Source organism: Drosophila novamexicana, unplaced genomic scaffold, assembly GCF_003285875.2.
Source record: "Drosophila novamexicana strain 15010-1031.04,08,12 unplaced genomic scaffold, DnovRS2.1 tig00000108-arrow-pilon, whole genome shotgun sequence".
Classification (NCBI taxonomy): Eukaryota; Metazoa; Arthropoda; class Insecta; order Diptera; family Drosophilidae; genus Drosophila; species Drosophila novamexicana.
This window is the reverse complement of record NW_020824772.1, coordinates 3,699,394-3,717,117: the sequence shown is the minus strand read 5'-3', so window position 1 is coordinate 3,717,117 and position 17,724 is coordinate 3,699,394. Positions and strand designations below refer to the sequence as shown.

General features: G+C 38.5%; 2 protein-coding genes across 3 annotated transcripts in view; both read left to right on the top strand.

Annotated features, from left to right (window-relative positions):
* Nucleotides 1-717: 717 nt before the first annotated feature.
* LOC115771893 (facilitated trehalose transporter Tret1) lies at nt 718-7,000 on the top strand. Of its 2 annotated transcripts, none has more exons than XM_030717777.1 (4): nt 718-906; nt 5,240-5,397; nt 5,461-5,874; nt 5,938-7,000. In XM_030717777.1, exons 2-4 carry the CDS (start codon nt 5,262-5,264, stop codon nt 6,852-6,854), a joined length of 1,467 nt encoding a protein of 488 aa, XP_030573637.1. In that variant the 5' UTR covers nt 718-906; nt 5,240-5,261; the 3' UTR covers nt 6,855-7,000. The 2 variants fall into 2 exon arrangements, with proteins under 2 accessions (XP_030573637.1, XP_030573638.1); XM_030717778.1 differs by lacking the exon at nt 718-906 and adding an exon at nt 4,525-4,587.
* A 742-nt stretch (nt 7,001-7,742) lies between these two features.
* The window catches only part of LOC115771890 (disintegrin and metalloproteinase domain-containing protein 9), a 36,916-nt gene continuing 26,934 nt past the window's right edge, over nt 7,743-17,724 (top strand). Inside the window, exon 1 of the mRNA XM_030717774.1 lies at nt 7,743-8,498. Coding sequence (XP_030573634.1) covers nt 8,348-8,498 — 151 coding nt within the window. The 5' untranslated portion in view covers nt 7,743-8,347. The remainder of the gene's footprint in view (nt 8,499-17,724) is intronic.

Sequence of the window (17,724 nt, the reverse complement as noted above, 5' to 3'; positions counted from 1 at the left end):
AATTAAAGAATCGAAACAAAATAAACATACCGAGTAGGCAATACAACGGCGACATTTTAATTAGTTGACGCGTTTTAAAGGCACGCACGTTTACAATACTTAAGATTTGTACGAGTCTCGCTTAATGCTCAACTAAAGCGACACGCCGACTAAATAAGTCAATCCCCCCGTAAGCCGCCCGTTGCATATCAATGAACTTCCTTAAAGTGCTTGGATTGAGCGGTTTTTTTTGTTTTGTTTTGTTTTGTTTTGGCGCGTCGCAAGAGATTAATCAAGAAATTTTCCAACAAGTTGTGCGGAACAAGTAGATGGAATATAAATTAAAATTCAGAAACTGTCTACATTGATTGTTTAGTTTCATTATTATAATATTGCATGAAGTGTAATTGAATATTTTATTGCTTGTTTTGATTTGCTCGCCAGTTCACATGGGACAAAAGGCAGAGTGATAAAAAATCGCACAATTTGAAGCGCAGCTCAGTTCAACGATCGTTTGGCTCGGCGACAAAAACGATATAATAGTCATACCATGTGTGTGTATGTGTGTGTGTGTGTTTGTGTGTACATGTGTGCATTTTCCATAGTAGATTTGTGCTTATTATCTTACTCGCATTTGCTTCAACTAAACACGAACTGTGAATGCGTCTGTCATAAATTCTCGGCTCAATTTTAAATAGGCCCACAAAATCGTCAAAACATTCGCGCAAAGCTAGCATTCGGGTTCCGGCAACGATACACGACAGTTCTCTCTGATCTTAAGTGCTGCAACGATAAATATATCCACAGTGTCCGGCTAGTGGGAGGCTATACTTAACCTCAAACCTCAAACCTTAAAATATTTATCCAAATTGAAAAAAAAAAAATTTAATTATCGTTGTGTGTTAATTGATTATTTTGGCAAAATGGGTGAGTAATGTATTAACTGAAAAAAACTATTAAATTAACAACACTTCATAAAAGTAATTTAAGTTTTTTTTTTTTTAATTGTTTTTGATTTACTATGGAAATGTTTGTGTTATTCGAGTGCTGATTAAATACGCTGAACTTTTTTAAGTACGTTAATAATTCCTCTGTCACATTGTTGGCCCCTAGCGATACGAAACGGTACGATAGACCCTCCATACATTATTATCAAAATACCTGGCATTCGGTAACCTTTATTTGAGTATGCGGCTCCGTTTTGTGGGCCATGATCAAGTGCTGGGCCAGTACCTAACGTGGTCAACAGTTTTGATTTGCCGTCGTAGCAAGTGGTCTTCTAGTTGCTTTGCAACGGCACAGGATATTTGTTGTGTTTAACAAATATTTTATTTAAGATTTTTACGAAACATCCTTTCGGTCAGTTTTTATTTTTTGTGAGTATTAAGTACTGGGCATATCCAACACGAAAGTTTTCAGTTTATTAAATTTTTTATATACATATAATATTCAAATTTTAGAAATTAAATAATCGTTCACAATTTTAGTTACTAATTATATTACAAAAGTTAAGGCATAAATTTGACTTCAGAATGTGTAAAGTACTCAAGCCCAAAATTAGCCTCCTCCACATTTAATGGTACGAGTTGCCCGTAAAGGAAAATATTTTATATATGTGAATACTATATGGAAGGCTTCACACAAAAGTTGTTGTCCTAGCTCTCATAAGCTCCGAGATATGGTCAACAAGCAGGATATCGATTTGATTCTAATCGATTTTGTGGTAACGTGGCTATCGGGCTATCGATGATTCAAAACAAACTCGATCTGAGCGTGCTAAGTTCGAAACTCGTTAGATGAACTCGGCTGGTGAAAAACATGTGGTACAGAGAAACTTTCTTCTTCCTGCCTGATTACATACATTTGCAGAAAACTATTATAACATTTTATTAGTCAGGGTATAAAAAGTCATCTAAGTGCCACTTTTGTAATCAGCATAAACTTGTTAAGAATGCATTTCATTTTAGTGTTTTCCCAAGGAATAGAACTAACTTGTAAATAAGTCCGCATAGCAGCGCTTGCAAAGTGCCAGCACTTGCGCATATCAACCTTCTCTAGTTTTCTCTTATTAACACTGCGAGTGCGGCTTTTTACGTCACTGTCGCTTATTAATTGTTATTTGGCAGCTGGTATACACGCGACACTCGGTTTATCTATATACACATATGCGCATATGTATATGTGCAATAATAAATCCAGCTACATCTTCCATGTTAGCCCGCCGCCTGATTTATTGCATTTTATCAATGAATGTGTGTACAAATATTGATTAAGCCCGAATTTCGCGACTTGCTCGAAATAATGTACGACAGTGGCCCATATGTTGGCAGCATCTTATCAATCAGTAGTTTCGCCGAATACTTGCCAATTAGTGTCAATGTGTCAGAGAAGTTGATATATGTACTTCTACTAGAACATACTACACTGTTAGAAGAAATTAGCCGGCATTGTGCGGATGAATTTATAAACAACATGCTTCTTCAAACAGATACCGACCGAATATAATAACACACATATCATAAAACAAATTTGTGTAAGTGTTTGTTGTGATAGATTTGCTTTTATGCCGTAAAAGTAGCCAACACAACCCTGTTTTTATGGATAGTTATATTTTTTGTGTTTTTCTTTTCGCTGTTTTTTATATAAAACTGCGACATTTCTTTTAATATTTTATTTTAGTTTAAAATACATATGAAAGCGGATATTCATTTTTATGATTAAATTTAAAATCATGTTCTTTTTCCACCACGCGACGCGGATTCGAACCCAGGCATAGCCACCCACTAGCCGAGCTCAATGGCTAGTCCTTTGCGCCAATATAAGCGACCGTTGATGGCATGCCAAACACATGCATAAACAGTATAACAGTTGCTAACACAACAAAAGCCAAGAGAATAAAATATCTAAGCAGCAACAGGCAGTCTGGTTTGTTCAAATTCACACAGCCCTGGCACACACACACACACACACACACATACATATGCGTGCTTGTTTTCTTTGCTCGTATTAATTTCCGTTCATACACATATTTTGTCTCGCCTCATTTGCACTAAAGAAAAAAACTTTGGCGTCTGCTCACAGACACACACATCTAATAGTAGGTAAAATAGATGCTGACACCTATCAAATTATTTAGGGCTAATCATATATTTGCCGAGTTGTTATTATTGTTAATATTATTATCAAAAATGTGACATAGGTTATGGAAAAAAAAACGTTGCTGATACTAGTTGAAATTAGGCGCCAAATTATGTGGACTAGGAAGTGGCTCACATATTATATGTACATATATTTTATGTAGAATTTACCGTAGTAAAATTACGTATGCACAAATAGGAAAGGAAGAAAACTAAATCACCCGATTAGGTGAGATGTTTCTAGGAATTCGTAGCAAATTAGCTGAAAGAGCGACCCATAAATTCCGGCATTCTAATCTAATTTAAGAAAACGCTCTGCGCCACTTAAACCTTCTCTTGAATTTCTCGTAGTGACCTAGGTCGTAATCTAATAAGAAAGGCAGCCCATTGTGCTCTTTAAAATTTTCCAACCAGCTTTTCTTAACCCAGTGCATAGTATATGTGGAAAACCTTGAGCGAACTACGTCTAACCCGTGCCATTTGTCGAATCGAATTTAAATAACCAGTATAGAGCATGGATGTTGTGAGGGTGTAGCCAATATCTATAGATAGTCCCTAACAATTTATGTACTAACGTGTTTCAATTCGACATTCTCAGACATTCGACATTCTTTAATTGACGCACAGTTAAGTGGAAAACCTTGACCCAACTATCTACTCCCCGTCCCATTTGTCTAATCCAATTCGAATAACCAGTATGGGCGTAGATGTTGTGAGGTCTTCGCCAATATCTATAGATAGTCCCTAACTAAGTAGATACTTACGTATGCACATATATTACATAATGGAACCAAGTGTTTTTATGACAAAATCAAGTCAACACATACGTAATATATTGCTCGAACGGATTCGATTGGCGAGTGTAGCGTAAACAATTAACGGAAATTGCTTAAAAATTACGAATTATTTGTTACTAAAGTGGACTCGAAGATTTGATTCTTGTTAGACCTGTCACAGCCCATCGAACTGGCGACTTTCGGCTGAAGTGGGTCGAGCTGTGCAAACAAATTGAGATTGGATGAGAATCGACGCCTTATCGCTTGGGCCGGTTCAAGTGCAAAATGCACAAATGCACAAAAGCAAGTGGCGCAATTTGTACAACAAAAATATTTTATTTCAAAAATATATGACAAGACAATTCACAGTAGTTGCTTTGTAGTTGCATCGAACCGCGAATCCGAGAACAGAACGTAACGATGATCGAGTACTAGATGGATGCGCCATAGAGCTGCGGCTTTTCTGATAAGATAATGCGCTCTTACATTTGCCTCTCACAGACTGTGTGCGTGTGTGCGTATGTGTGTGTAAGTGCTGGGGAGCATTATTGATGTTGTATTTACTTAAGGTTTTAATACAGGTCCAAAAAAAGCCTTTAAATTCGTGCCGCTCGCTGTACGCTTCAGCATTTCGATTCTCAGCTTTAAGGCTTGCGGTTCGCATTTCGTCTCGTTTATATTTAGTTCGACTTCAAGTAAGGATTCAAATTAGTGTGAAACCAGTTTCAAAGCGAATATATATTAAGCATTGATTTGAGTGAATTTTGTTGCTGATATCGCAATATTAAAATAATAATAAAAATAATAATAATAATGGAAAGTGTCAACTATAGGACAGACAATAATAATAATTGTCATAAGCTTTGTCCAGAGTGCAAATTAAAATAATTTTTGTAATTTATGACTTGGGCTCATTAAAAGTACTCGCTGTTTATATGGCAAAAACTGTGCGCATATTTTCATTTCATTTCAATTTCGATTTCATATTTTGCTACTTTTGTTTACCTAAAACACAATTGAAATGCTTTTGGAAATTGCGCCTAGACAAGCACATTTAACTTCTGTGGATATGTGTGAAAAAAAAACATACATAAATGTACGCAATGATTTCCGTAAATAAGTTGAAATGCCACATTTTGAATTTGGTTGTGAGTCAACGCGGCGTATACGCAATAGAATACAAAATTCACATTTAATGCGGAGCTAATGGCGCACAGTCCTGGTCAGTGAGTGGAAGACCTTCAAGAGCATCGTTAAGCAATTAGTGTACACTATTAGCTCGCGGACAATTGTATTTGAAATGTTTAATTGTTAATTTGAATGTGTGTGCACCCGTTAATCTTGCAGCTGCTACTCGTGAGCAAGCCAGATGCCAGCAATGAGCCAGTTGGGAGACAAACGTGAACAGTCTTACACTGAAGTGAGCTCCTTCCAGATTAGCGACGGCTTATCGCGCAATATGGAACCGGTGAAAACGGGTCGCATCTTTTTGGCCGCTGTGGCAGGTGCGTTAACTGAAGCGAATGCACGTGGACCATAATAAACTCAAAAGTTAACTGCAATTGTAGCCAACTTATCTGCGTTTGTCGTGGGCACCTGCCTGGGCTGGACATCGCCCATTGGACCCAAGCTGAAGGCCGAAGATACTTCAGATTCGCCCTTGAGCAGGCCCATCACGGCCGATGAGGATGCCTGGATATCTTCGCTAATCGCCATTGGCGCCCTGTTGGCACCCTTTGTCGCCGGCCCTCTGGCCGATCGCATAGGCCGCAAGTGGGTGCTGCTCTCCAGCAGCGTATTCTTTGTGCTCGCCTTTCTGCTCAACATGGTGGCGTCCGAGGTGTGGATCCTGTATCTATCTCGCTTGGTACAGGGCTTCGGCGTCGGCTTTGTGATGACCGTGCAGCCCATGTACGTGGGCGAGATTTCCACTGACAATGTGCGTGGCGCCACCGGCTCACTAATGCAGCTCTTCATTGTTTGTGAGTAGCCAGGCGGAGAGCTCTGAAATTCCTAAATCTAACTATTTCTGTTGTCATCCACAGCTGGCATTCTGTTTGATTATGCCATCGGTCCTTTTGTGTCCTACCAGGCGCTGCAGTGGTGCTGCGTTGTGGTGCCCATTATCTCGGATGTGGTGTTCTTCTTCATGCCCGAGAGCCCCTACTACTTGGCCGGCAAGGGCCGCAAGACGGATGCGCTGCGCTCGCTGCAGTTTCTGCGCGGCCAGAGCGCCGAGGGTGTGCACGACGAGATGGCGACTATACAGGCCAATGTGGAGGAGGCCATGGCCAGTAAGGGCACGGTCATGGATCTGGTGAAGAATCCCAGCAATCGCAAGGCCCTGTTCATTTGCGCCGGTCTCATCAGCTTCCAGCAGCTCTCGGGCATCAATGTGGTGCTCTTCAACAGCCAGTCGATCTTTGCCAGCGCCAACACTGGACTGGATCCGGCCATAGCCACCATTATTATTGGTTGCGTACAGGTCAGCTCCTCGGGCCTTACTCCCATCGTAGCGGATCGCCTGGGCAGGAAGGTATTGCTACTCATCTCGGCCAGCGTGATGAGCCTCGGTCTGGCAGCTTTGGGCTTCTTCTTCTACATGCAACTGGTTGTGGGTGACGTTTCGAGTGTGGTTTGGCTGCCGGTGCCCGCATTGATCATCTACAATATTGTCTACTGCACGGGCTTCGGTCCATTGCCCTGGGCTGTGCTGGGCGAGATGTTTCCTGCTAATATCAAATCAGCTGCCTCATCCGTGGTGGCCAGCACCTGCTGGATTCTCGGCTTTCTGGTCACACGCTATTATCCGGCGCTCGATGCACTTGGCTCCTACTATGCATTCTGGCTCTTTGCTGGCTTCTGTGTGGTGGCCTTCTTCTTTGTGCTGTTTGTCGTGATGGAGACCAAGGGCCTGAGTCTGCAACAGATCCAGGATCGTCTAAACGGCAAGCGTAACTAGTTCTAATCGTTATGTATAGGCTGTTAAGTGTAGTCTTGCCGATCCTATATGTATAAGTTGTATATGCAAGTATTTTATTGCCTACTTTTAAGAATATTGTTTAATTGTTATATATATTATTGTTTCACTAAAAATATCAAAAAACAGTTAAGTGTGTTTCAATTTAAGCTCGTTTACAAAGCAATCGCAAAGCTTCTAAATCGGTAAACCTCAATTGAGTTTATGAAAATCACATAGAAAGGTGACATTCGAAAATGACTCTGAGACAGCGAGAGGGAGACAGAGATAGAACAATGAGAAAAAGTATGTGTTTTATTTTCTTCGAAATACCCTTCGAAAATACCCTTTTGTTTTATATTTTATATATTTGCATAGTCTACACAGTTGTAATACAATTTAAATGGATATGGTGCTTAAGAGTCAACTATTTTCTGTTCATATTGACTGATTCAACGTTTATTTTTTCTAAATAATTGAAGGCAAGTCAGTGTAATTAGTTTATTGAATATTCAAACGCGCGGGTAATACCACTGCGTGACAAAAAGCTGACTGATTAACAGTGCAATAATTAACAGAAATGTTAAAGTAATCGTATGTTATATCGCAAAAAGTGTGTTGAGCAGACCATAGCCAAAATGTATCGACATATCGATATTTATTCGGCCCTGGTTATTGTCAGTCTTGTTTTTTTGTATTCTTTACCAACGACTTTCGTCAGTTTCTTTGCAACTCTCGTCGTGTGAGGTGTTGCCCGCGGTTGTTTTTAGTTCAGATTGTTGTGTCAGCGCGTAGCCCAGCTGTATTTTAGAGCTTCTATGTACATATATATGCGCTTGCGAGTGTAGTGTTTGCGTGTGTCTGTGCAAAGAGTGTTAAATAAATTGTATTAATGGCACGACAATTCAAATACAAAAATTAGCGAAATTAAATAAAATTTAATAATATTTTATATGTCAGACACAACAAACGATTAATTGAAAAGCAAATGCGAATAGAAGAGCTGGCAAAAGCCGAAGCGAAAACCCATACCAAAGCACAAACATCAATGCCGTTATAATTTTTTTCACATTCAAATAAAGGTATCAGCTTTTGTTTACACTTAAGCACGCCGGGAGTGCGTACGTGTGTGTGCGTGTGTGTGTGTTAGTGCCCCAAGTGCTTTCAGTTGTCTTTGTTGTTGTTGTTGTTCTCGCTGAGTGTTGTGAATTGCTACGGTGCATCCTGTTTTTAATACAAGTCCAATTGGTAGACACAGTGTCAAATGATGGCAGCATTTAAGTCCGCCTCATCCTCGCCGCTGCATCCCCATCCCCAGAGTCGCTGACACGGGAAGTGGAAGTGATGTCATCGCATTTGCCTGCCGCTGCAGTCGACAAGAACAAACTTTACTATTACTGCCGCCACATTACAAATACAACAATAAAAGCAACAGCCACATAGCCGCGTATAACATTATTGCTATTGCTCTGGATTCTGAAGACAACGCGTGGAAAATGCCTCGGCTGCTTTCGCATTCACATTCACATTTACAGTTGCAACGGCTGCTGTTGCCGCCGCTGCCGCTGCTGCTGCTGCTGCTGCTGTTGCTCAACATATGCTTGCAACACATCGCTGTCGTCACAGCTGACAACTTGGAGTCAAAAGGTGAGTACGTCGACTGCGACTGACTTCCCCTCTATATGCAATGTTAGTCTATTGAAACTCCCTGCACAATGTTTAGCAAGAACTAATCAAAATTCAGTTTGGCACAAAGGCAACAAATACACGTATAGGCAATAAGAAAACAAGTTACCAATCAAGTTCAGAGAGCTTGCGCACAGTGGGGCAAACTGCGCGAGCAGCGGCAGCCAATCAAAAAGTCTGAGCAAAAGGAATTTAAATATAACAGTAAATTAGTTGGCGTGCACTAACTGAAAATAATTTTAGCACGTCATTTTTTTATGGGTTATGCTGGCGGTAAGGATATGAATTGAAAAGCTTTTCTCGATGTTTAACCAGTGTCCAGCTATTATGGCTGGGGTTAAACAACCTTGAGCTTGTGAAACCAGCTTTCAGCTGTTGATCTTCTTCTTGTTCTCTCTCAGGGCTGTAAAGCATAAATCTTGGCAACAATTTGAGCTTTTTTTCGATTCAATATAAATTATTGTATTTAATTGAAATATCAATTTGTTTTTGAGGTATTCTAATTTTTTAAGTTGTGCTAATTTGATTTTAATCTTTATTTAATACTTAATATAATTTAATTGTCAATAATTTTGTAGTATTTATTTTGAGTTTTATTGAAACTCAAATAGTTAACACTAATTTGATTATTTATTTAATAAAATCTATACTGAAATTCATCGTGACTTCTTAGTCAAATAAATCACTTTTTTAATAGCTCTGTAATGTTTGTCTAGATTTTTTATTGATGTCATTAAGTTGGACTTTTCACAATAAACAAACACCTTAGAAGTCTTCCACAATTATAAATATGGTTTATATATACATACATGTGCCTATTCCTATCAACAGACTATCAACAGTTAAATTTTGAGTGTAAAAGAAGTTTAACTAAATATAGATAAAAAGACTTTTTGATATGAAAAATGTTGCTAGGAACTAACTTTCCTCCGACTAATAGTCTTAACCAAAGTAAGCTGCGCATACTTCTAGTTGATTTGTCTATAGCATGGCATTACAGGGTATTTGCTAGCATGCACTTTCAACACTGGCCATAACTAGTTAAGGTTCTCAAGTGCTGCCCTTTGCTGGTGTGCACGTGCCTCCAGGTCTGCGTCTCAGCTCGTGGGGCTTGGGTTGGTTTGGGTCTGGCAGCACTTGTCCTCCACTCGGCGGCACACTTCAGTTATCAGCAAAGTAGTTTTTGCTCAAGTTTTTGTCTTTTGTATCATGTTTTGTCGTATTGTTGCCTGTGTTTGCCGTTTAGTGTCTAAATGTTGACTTTATCTAAGCGTCAGCTTTATCAAAATCTCACGTATCAACTCAGATACGAAGGTGCTAGCTTCACGCTTTTGCATTGTTTCACTCTTTTTGCCAATGGCAGGGGGTTCCTCCACTTTTTGTTTTTTTTTTTTTGTTTTATGCAAATCTTGTTTAATACCTTCACTCACGTAGCTGGCCGCAACTGCCTTTGGTTTGGGTTGCAAGTCTTGTGGCCAAACAATACAAAAAATCGATTTTGAATGTATATTTACAACAAAACATTCTGGTCGAATTGCGTGCCACTTTTACTCTCATTGTTGGGCAAAATCGTACAAATTAAATGTTTCAACTTTCTTTTTTGTTAAGTTCATTTTTTGTTTGAGTACTGTACTTGGCTATACACATATACATATATTTATATATGTTATTTGTGTTTTATTCATCGGACAATTGCACACATTCTATATAAAAACATACTCCCAATATGGTAGTTCTCATAAGGTCAGCGCCTTAAATGCCATACGCTGGTTTTGCACAACGTCCATGTTCGTTGGCCAACTCATTTTGGTAGCGCGTTGCTAGCCAAGAATTGTTGTTGCCAATGTTGTTTGCTTGGCGCTTTTATTACTTATATTGTTTTGTGCACAATTAAACAATGACACAATCAGCTTGTCAGTGAGGTAATGACAATTACATATAAGTGTATGGCAACAGGTCTTGAACATACATTTCATATCTGCGCCCAATTACCTACTAAATAATTGCAAAAGAATCTGGCAAACCAGATAGAACAGGCTCGCGGCGAACTTCAGATACACTTGCGCACATATGTCATACAGTTCAATCAAAGCAGGAGGATTTGGATAGATAGCTTTGGATAGACCATAATTGTTAAGTTTAATCAAGATATTTTGAGAACAATGAAAGCTTTTCTACTATCAGTAGTACTATCAGCTATATGATATAGTTAACCGATCCGCTCGACTCTGACACATGAAGTCAAGAGATTGTCCTATGCAAAGTTTCATTGAGCAACAGAGACTCAACTGATTGACTCGTCTGTTGATACTGACTTGGCATAAACTTAAATACTTTATGGGCTTACAGATGTCTCGTTCAATGTGTTAAACATATTGTGACTAAATTGTAAATAATACTCACTGCACTTGCTTAGAGTTTCTTGCACGTTTGATCAACTTGATCAAAATAAGATATCTATCACTGACTCTGGCTACAAATTTAAATGTTTAGTTGTTTAAACATTAAAGTTGTTGAACTCTGCTTGTTTAACAAAAACGAACTGTCATTTCGCAAATTGTTGACTTCCTGAGTTTATCTGAGGGATCTGTACATCTTTTGCTCAAGTCTTGTGTGTCTTGCTTTCAATTCAAATTAGCTGTTGTCTGTCTAATTGCGGACCAGGAAAACAACTTGCCACAATCTCAATTGAGAATACGTTGAACGGAGCTCGGCTTAGGCACGTTCTTTATTTGACCAACGCCCGAAATCCACTTGAAGACGCAATTTATGCAAATGTCAACAAATGCCGAGATGTTGGCCGGATCGTTGAAATATGCATGCTCAGGCTTCCGTTTGAGAGCTGCTCGCCCAGATATTGTTACACTGTGTGTCCATTTAAATTCTTTTGACCTGACTCAATCAAGTCGAGCTTGAAGCTTGTCATGCTTAAGAGCTGTGCGTAAATGTAAATGTTCCAGCCGTAAATTGAGTTGATTTTCAATTAAGCGGCGGCGACGAATGATGATGATGATGATGATGATGGTGGCGAAGCTGATGATGACGATGATGACCACTCGAGCTGAACAATCAAATTACTAGCATGTAGCCATAGATGTTTGTCTTGTCTTTGACACTGCATTACAGTGATCGCTCGGTAGCTGAAATAATTCTCATTTCTAATAGTTCTGTTAAAAAATATACATTTTTAGTGCTCTTACATAGAGCATTAACTACGAGGAAACTACATTCCGAATATTTTTCACTAGTTCACAAAACATGAGCTAATAATCGATATTTATCGATCTTTATGAAAGAATTATCTAGCTCTGAGATCAGGCTAGATAGACTGCGCTGTCTATGCCTATTCGGCATATCTAAACTCTGACTGCTCAGATATAACACAATCTATTATTTTTATTTTTATTATTATCATTATTATTATTATTATTATTATTATTATTATTATTATTATTATTATTATTATTATTATTATTATTATTATTATTATTATTATTATTATTATTATTATTATTATTATTATTATTATTATTATTATTATTATTATTATTATTATTATTATTATTATTATTATTATTATTATTATTATTATTGTTATTATTATTATTGTTACTAATATTATTATTATTATTTTAATTATAATTATTATTATTATTATTATTATTGTTACTGATATTATTATAATTATTAATGTTATTACTGTTATTATTATTATTATTATCATTTCTTCTGTTATTTCTCAAGTGTCCGAGTGACCACTGTACTTACAAATTGCATTTAACGTGGCAGTCAACGTGTCAGTAAATGCGCTCAGCTGCGGCTCCCAGTGGCTCCCACGACCGGGTCGCAGTCCGGGACCAAAACAATGACGCATATTAATGAACGTCTAGTCTGGCCTCTTAGCTGTATTGTGTTAATGATAGCCAAAGCTTGCCACATGAGCAAACAGGCCGGGGCAGCAAGCATGCCTTTGCCAGACAGCTGAGAGCAAGTGTTGCCAAGTGTAGCTAAAAATAGCTAAAAATAGCTGAATTAGCTCTTTGACAGGATTAAATGCGTAGTGTAGGGTCCAAAAAAGCCAAGGAGCTCCCTTCTTTTGGGATTGTGTTATTTTAAAATGGCTCAAAGTACAGCTCAATCAGTTTAGAAAGAGCGAGAATTACCTCTCAATTTAAGCTATAAAACGGCTAAATGAGCAGCACTGACCGCGCCCTTTGTATGGGTAGGTGTCTCCTGGGCGTGAATATCTTTTGTGTTGTATCTTGTGTAGGTGGCATTGTTGCCTGTGAGAATTATCGCAGTTTCTGTACTACAAATTGAATAATTTAAATTGAAATCAATAAAATTTAAATGGTTTTTTGTTGCTGCAATTATTGTTGTTGTTATACGCTGTTATTGTAACATAATTGTTGCACTTGAATGGGGAAGCATGCGTCAGCCTTCGCTTTTGACTGCGGCACGTGCCAAAATGTGGCTCAATTATTGCTAAGGGTTGCCGCATTTGCGCAGGGTTGCAACCGGGATTATGGTTAAATGAATGCGCCTTTAAATGCGTGACACATGCGAAGAAGTGCAACAAAAATATCAACGAACTGTGCTCAAGCTCTTAAAGTATTAACACCATAAAGGGGCCGGTCACGTTTATTTATGACTCTATTCGTCCTGCGGGGTGGAAAGACCCAGCCAGCCCAGACAATGACAAACTTTCATTTCGGCCGGATTAGTCACCAGACGCCCCAAAAGTTGTGCCCGTGCTGGGGGAAATTAAAACCTCAAGTTTTGGATTATTTCAAGTAGCCTTTTCCCGTTCTGTTGATAAGAAAACCAAATAGCGCAGGAAAAAGAACGAAAAACTAAAAACGGAAATCATAGAAGTATATTCTCTTTCTATCAAATTCAAAGCACTCGAAAGTGCATTGTTTACGCCTTGAGGCATCGGAATTGTTGGCGTTGCCTCCTCGCTGGGTTTTATTTAAAACAGACTCTTGGCCAGGGAGGTAACCAAAACAAAACAAAACAAAAAAAAGCAAGAAAAACTGAAAGGAAATGCACACAGGTTAAAGACAAGCATTGACAATGCAGCGCCTTGATTGAGAAATTCGAAATGGAGGTGCGCACGATGATTAATCAAAAACACAAAAAAAAAAAAAACAAAATGAAATGTGTAGAAGGAGCAGCAAAAGCAAAAAACAAAAAAAAAAAAAAAACAAATAATAACTGAAACGTGGGGCTACCTAATGGGAATAAGTAAAAAGTTCCTAGCCAAAAGTGCTCGTTGCGCAGATGCCCTGCGGCCAGAGAATAAAGAAAATATTGTTTTCACTTACTTCCGTGTTTATTAAATATCATATGCATATGCTCAATATCAAAGAATTCGCTTGAACAAATATGCTTGAAAAATATTGTTACTTGAAACTATCCGAAAATTGATCGTGTGCTTCCTGATCCAACCTTTGGGGCATCTGGCGGCTTATCCGCCTGCAACAAAAGTTTGCCCTTGTCAGTTGATCAAACCTATCGAAGGATATTAGCCGATATGCCAAACTAGATCTGCCTAATATGAAGATTAAGCCACTATTTTATATATAGCTCATAGTCCTGCATAGACAACTGCATTACGCATCTACAATATTTATAGGGTATATTGATGCACAGCACTACGATGAGTAGTTGCTTAATTTATGCATTAAGCTATCTGAATTGTGCATATAGCTAATGGCAACCATCTGACTGGCATGAACAATGATGCCAAGCACAATAAATGCGCGACGAGTGTTACCCATTTTTGTTTGAGTAGTTTGAGTATTCGCAACGGAAATGCGACAACACGCTAGACTGGCCAAGCGAAGTACATGATGCAAAGCGAGCTCTGTCCGACAAAAGGGTTTGGCTGTACCTGTACCTGTATTTTTTGGACAGTGGTTAAAACGAATGAATCATTTGCAAAATATTGCAGTTTCATGTCAAACAGGAAAATTAACGACGAGCAAAAAATAGCGAAATTGACAAAGAATCACTCATGCCGTCAGCTTTTGTTGCTCTTTCACTGTGCATGTGTGTGCGTAGGTGTGCGCTTATTTTGAAAACTAAACAACAACAACAAAAACAACAACAACTGCTGCGACATCCAATGTATGATGTCGCCAGCGTCGCGGCATATTGTCGAGGTTCACTGAACTGCAACACTCGACAAATTTTCTGTTTACGTTTCGTAATATTTTTTTTTACACATATTTTTTACCCAATATAACACATTTCAAAAGTTTTCTGTTCACTTCGACATTTCCACATGGCACACATGGAGTTAATTATACTTAAACTGATTTACCACTTTATTTATTTATTAATCCAACATTTTTTGTCATACTAATGTACCTGAAAAACAGACAAAGCTAGTAATTGAAGCTTATTGTGCATGTCGAAAACCATTGAGACTTATGCAAGGTGTTCCGTAACTCAACAGCTTATCCAAAAGAAAAATGCATCGTGAATTACAAGACGCCAAGAAAACACCGCCAGAGAGCGCCAAGTGCTAATTGAATTAACATCAAGTTTCTAATACTTAAGTATTACTAAAAGTAGAAGAACTTATTTGTATTTCTTGCCTACGCTCTGCAGAGTAAGTTGTTTTTCTATTCCTCTTTGATAGGCATTCTTAAACGTTTTAATATTAATGAAATTATTAAAAATTTAAGACCTAAGTTTTTACACGAAGTTTATACTACTTTAGTAAGTATTACTTTTTCTACAGTTTAAGAGTAGAATAAACTATTTCTATTACTCGCCTACGCCTACGCTCTGCAGAGTAGGTAGTTTTCTCCTCTTTGATTCCCTTCCTCTCTGATTGGCATTCTGAAACTATTTAATATGAATTAACTTATTCAAAAATTCAGACTTAAGTTATTGCACTAAGTATTTAATATTACTTCTTATACAGTTCTTCTACGGTTTAAGATTAAAAGAACTTAGCAGAGTAAGTTATTTTTCTATTCCTCTTTGATAGGCATTCTTAAACGTTTTAATATTAATGAAATTATATAAAAATCTCATATTGATATTTTGCCTTTTAAATGTGTTGCCGTGCACGTTTAGTCTTCGTTCTAATTTGTTGTTTCTATTATTAACTGAACTACTTTGTGATCTGGCCTGACGCGCTACAAATTTTCGATTTCGATGGGCTGCTACGGCTTATGAGTGGATCTTAACTTTTTACTTGCAGCTTGTTGACCCGCCGCACACACACACACACACACACACACTCATCCAGCTGCATTCACCGGCTGTTGGGGAGAGCTTCAGCAGCCCAGAAGTTCTCTCAGTTTATCTGTGGCATAAAACGCGCTACTCTGATAAGCAGACGCAGCTCCGCTCTGCGCTACTTACGCAGCGAGCCAACGAACCGTAAAGCAGCCCGGACAGCGCCAGACGGCGGACCATGCTGATCCAAGTTGCGCCCAGTTGCCGGCTGGGGCAAGATTAGAGCAAACGCTGGCGTCTGAGTGCGCTGCCATTGTTCGGGCGCGTTAATTGATAAACATATAAAAAAAATCAACAACAAAAAACAAAGGCAATGTCTTGACTGGCTCTTGGCTCTTGGCGGCTCCTGCGCTCTCGCTGGGGGTGTCTCAATACATTTTTAATTTATTTTCTTCTTTTGTTTTTGTTTCTCTCTCATCTGGCTGCCATTAAGAACAAACGCTTGGGTGCAGTTGTTCAGTATTTAGATCATCTGGCTGATACGCTTGAATGTCTTAAGTGCCTTCATTTAAGCTCGACCAAGTTTCAATTGGCTACCAACCTTTCGTATGGGGCCGCACTACTTTTAAGTTACCTAAGCCCAATTCGCACTGAGCTCTTTAATTGGCACGTTTTTGCCAACACGCGCAAGATTATGGGACACACTTATTAGCGCATATATGTAATGTTAGGGTATGAAATGAAGAAAGAAAAGGAAAGCGATTGCAGCAACAATTTTAACCATGTATACATTGTGAACATGTACTTCATTATCTGGCTTACGTATATATCACAATTATTGGCATTTTCCCCTTTAACGCAATGCTTAAGTTTATTTAATTTACTCGCTCCATATGGAAGCAGCGGAAGTGACTAAAAATGCCAACTCACTTGTGAGGTTGATATAAAACGAAAGGCTATTTACAATTCGCGTTCGTAATTTTTGTTAAAATAAAAAATACTTGATTTATAGTTGAATTTTCAAACAAAGAACCGCATTTAAATTACGCGATATATTCATATATTAAATAAAATATTGTATAAATATATTATTTAATCACAATTCGTATAGATTTCTAACCACAAGCCAAACCCAACAAAGTGTTCTTAAAAGTAAAGCGTAGCACACATTATGATTACAAAACTTAATATTGGTTTATAATTAAGTTGCTTCCGTAACTGAATCATCAGTTTTAGGATCAACTTTCTGTGAGTCTAAGCGATTAAATCAAAGTTCAGCAAAAGCTTCAGCCAAATGTGTATACTATGCATAGTCAGTGGTTGACTATATGCCCTGCAACAACAACAACAACAATAACAACTAATGGAAAAACAGGCTTAAATCGTAATACAAACAGTAGTTAAAGCTAAAGATAGGTGGATAGCGAGCACTTCGCACTGAGTCAGCTGCGATGTCTGTGGAACACTAGCTATGAGTCAGCTGGCGTGCTATTGTTTTATATAGTTGCACGTGATTAACAATTACTTATTTATTACACGAATTAATTGGCTTTTATTGCTTATACAATTTCCACGTAAGCTGCTGACAAACTCGAGGCGATTGCGGCCCCCGCTCGTTCGATTGATTCGCTCCAATTATGCATTAAAAGCTGCTCCAATTTGCTAATTGCATTGCATCCAGTTAGGAGCGAGTGTCGCCAACTGGTGCCGGGTGCCGGGTCCCGGGTGCCGATAAGAAGCCATCGAGGGAACCCAATAACAAAATAAACAAATGCTTCGAATTGATTCCATTCATTGCCCAGTTGTGCAGGGGTCGGCGGGCCCTTATTGCTGTTTGTGCATGCACATGCATATTTGTTTGCTTGTATATTTGTTTGTTATTTGTTTGTTTGCCTCTTGCACGGCAGACAAATAGTCGCCTGATTGCCGCTCGAAATTGCCAACATATTGCATAAATATTTGATTTGAGGGCAAGTCGAATGCTGCTCGA

Bases quoted from the DNA above. Each gene is read 5' to 3' on its own strand.
- LOC115771893 (XM_030717777.1), top strand. From the start codon at position 5,262: ATGCCAGCAATGAGCCAGTTGGGAGACAAACGTGAACAGTCTTACACT. The intron at 5,398-5,460 runs GTGCGTTAACTG...CTGCAATTGTAG, and splicing joins CTTTTTGGCCGCTGTGGCAG to CCAACTTATCTGCGTTTGTC. The intron at 5,875-5,937 runs GTGAGTAGCCAG...TGTCATCCACAG, and splicing joins AATGCAGCTCTTCATTGTTT to CTGGCATTCTGTTTGATTAT.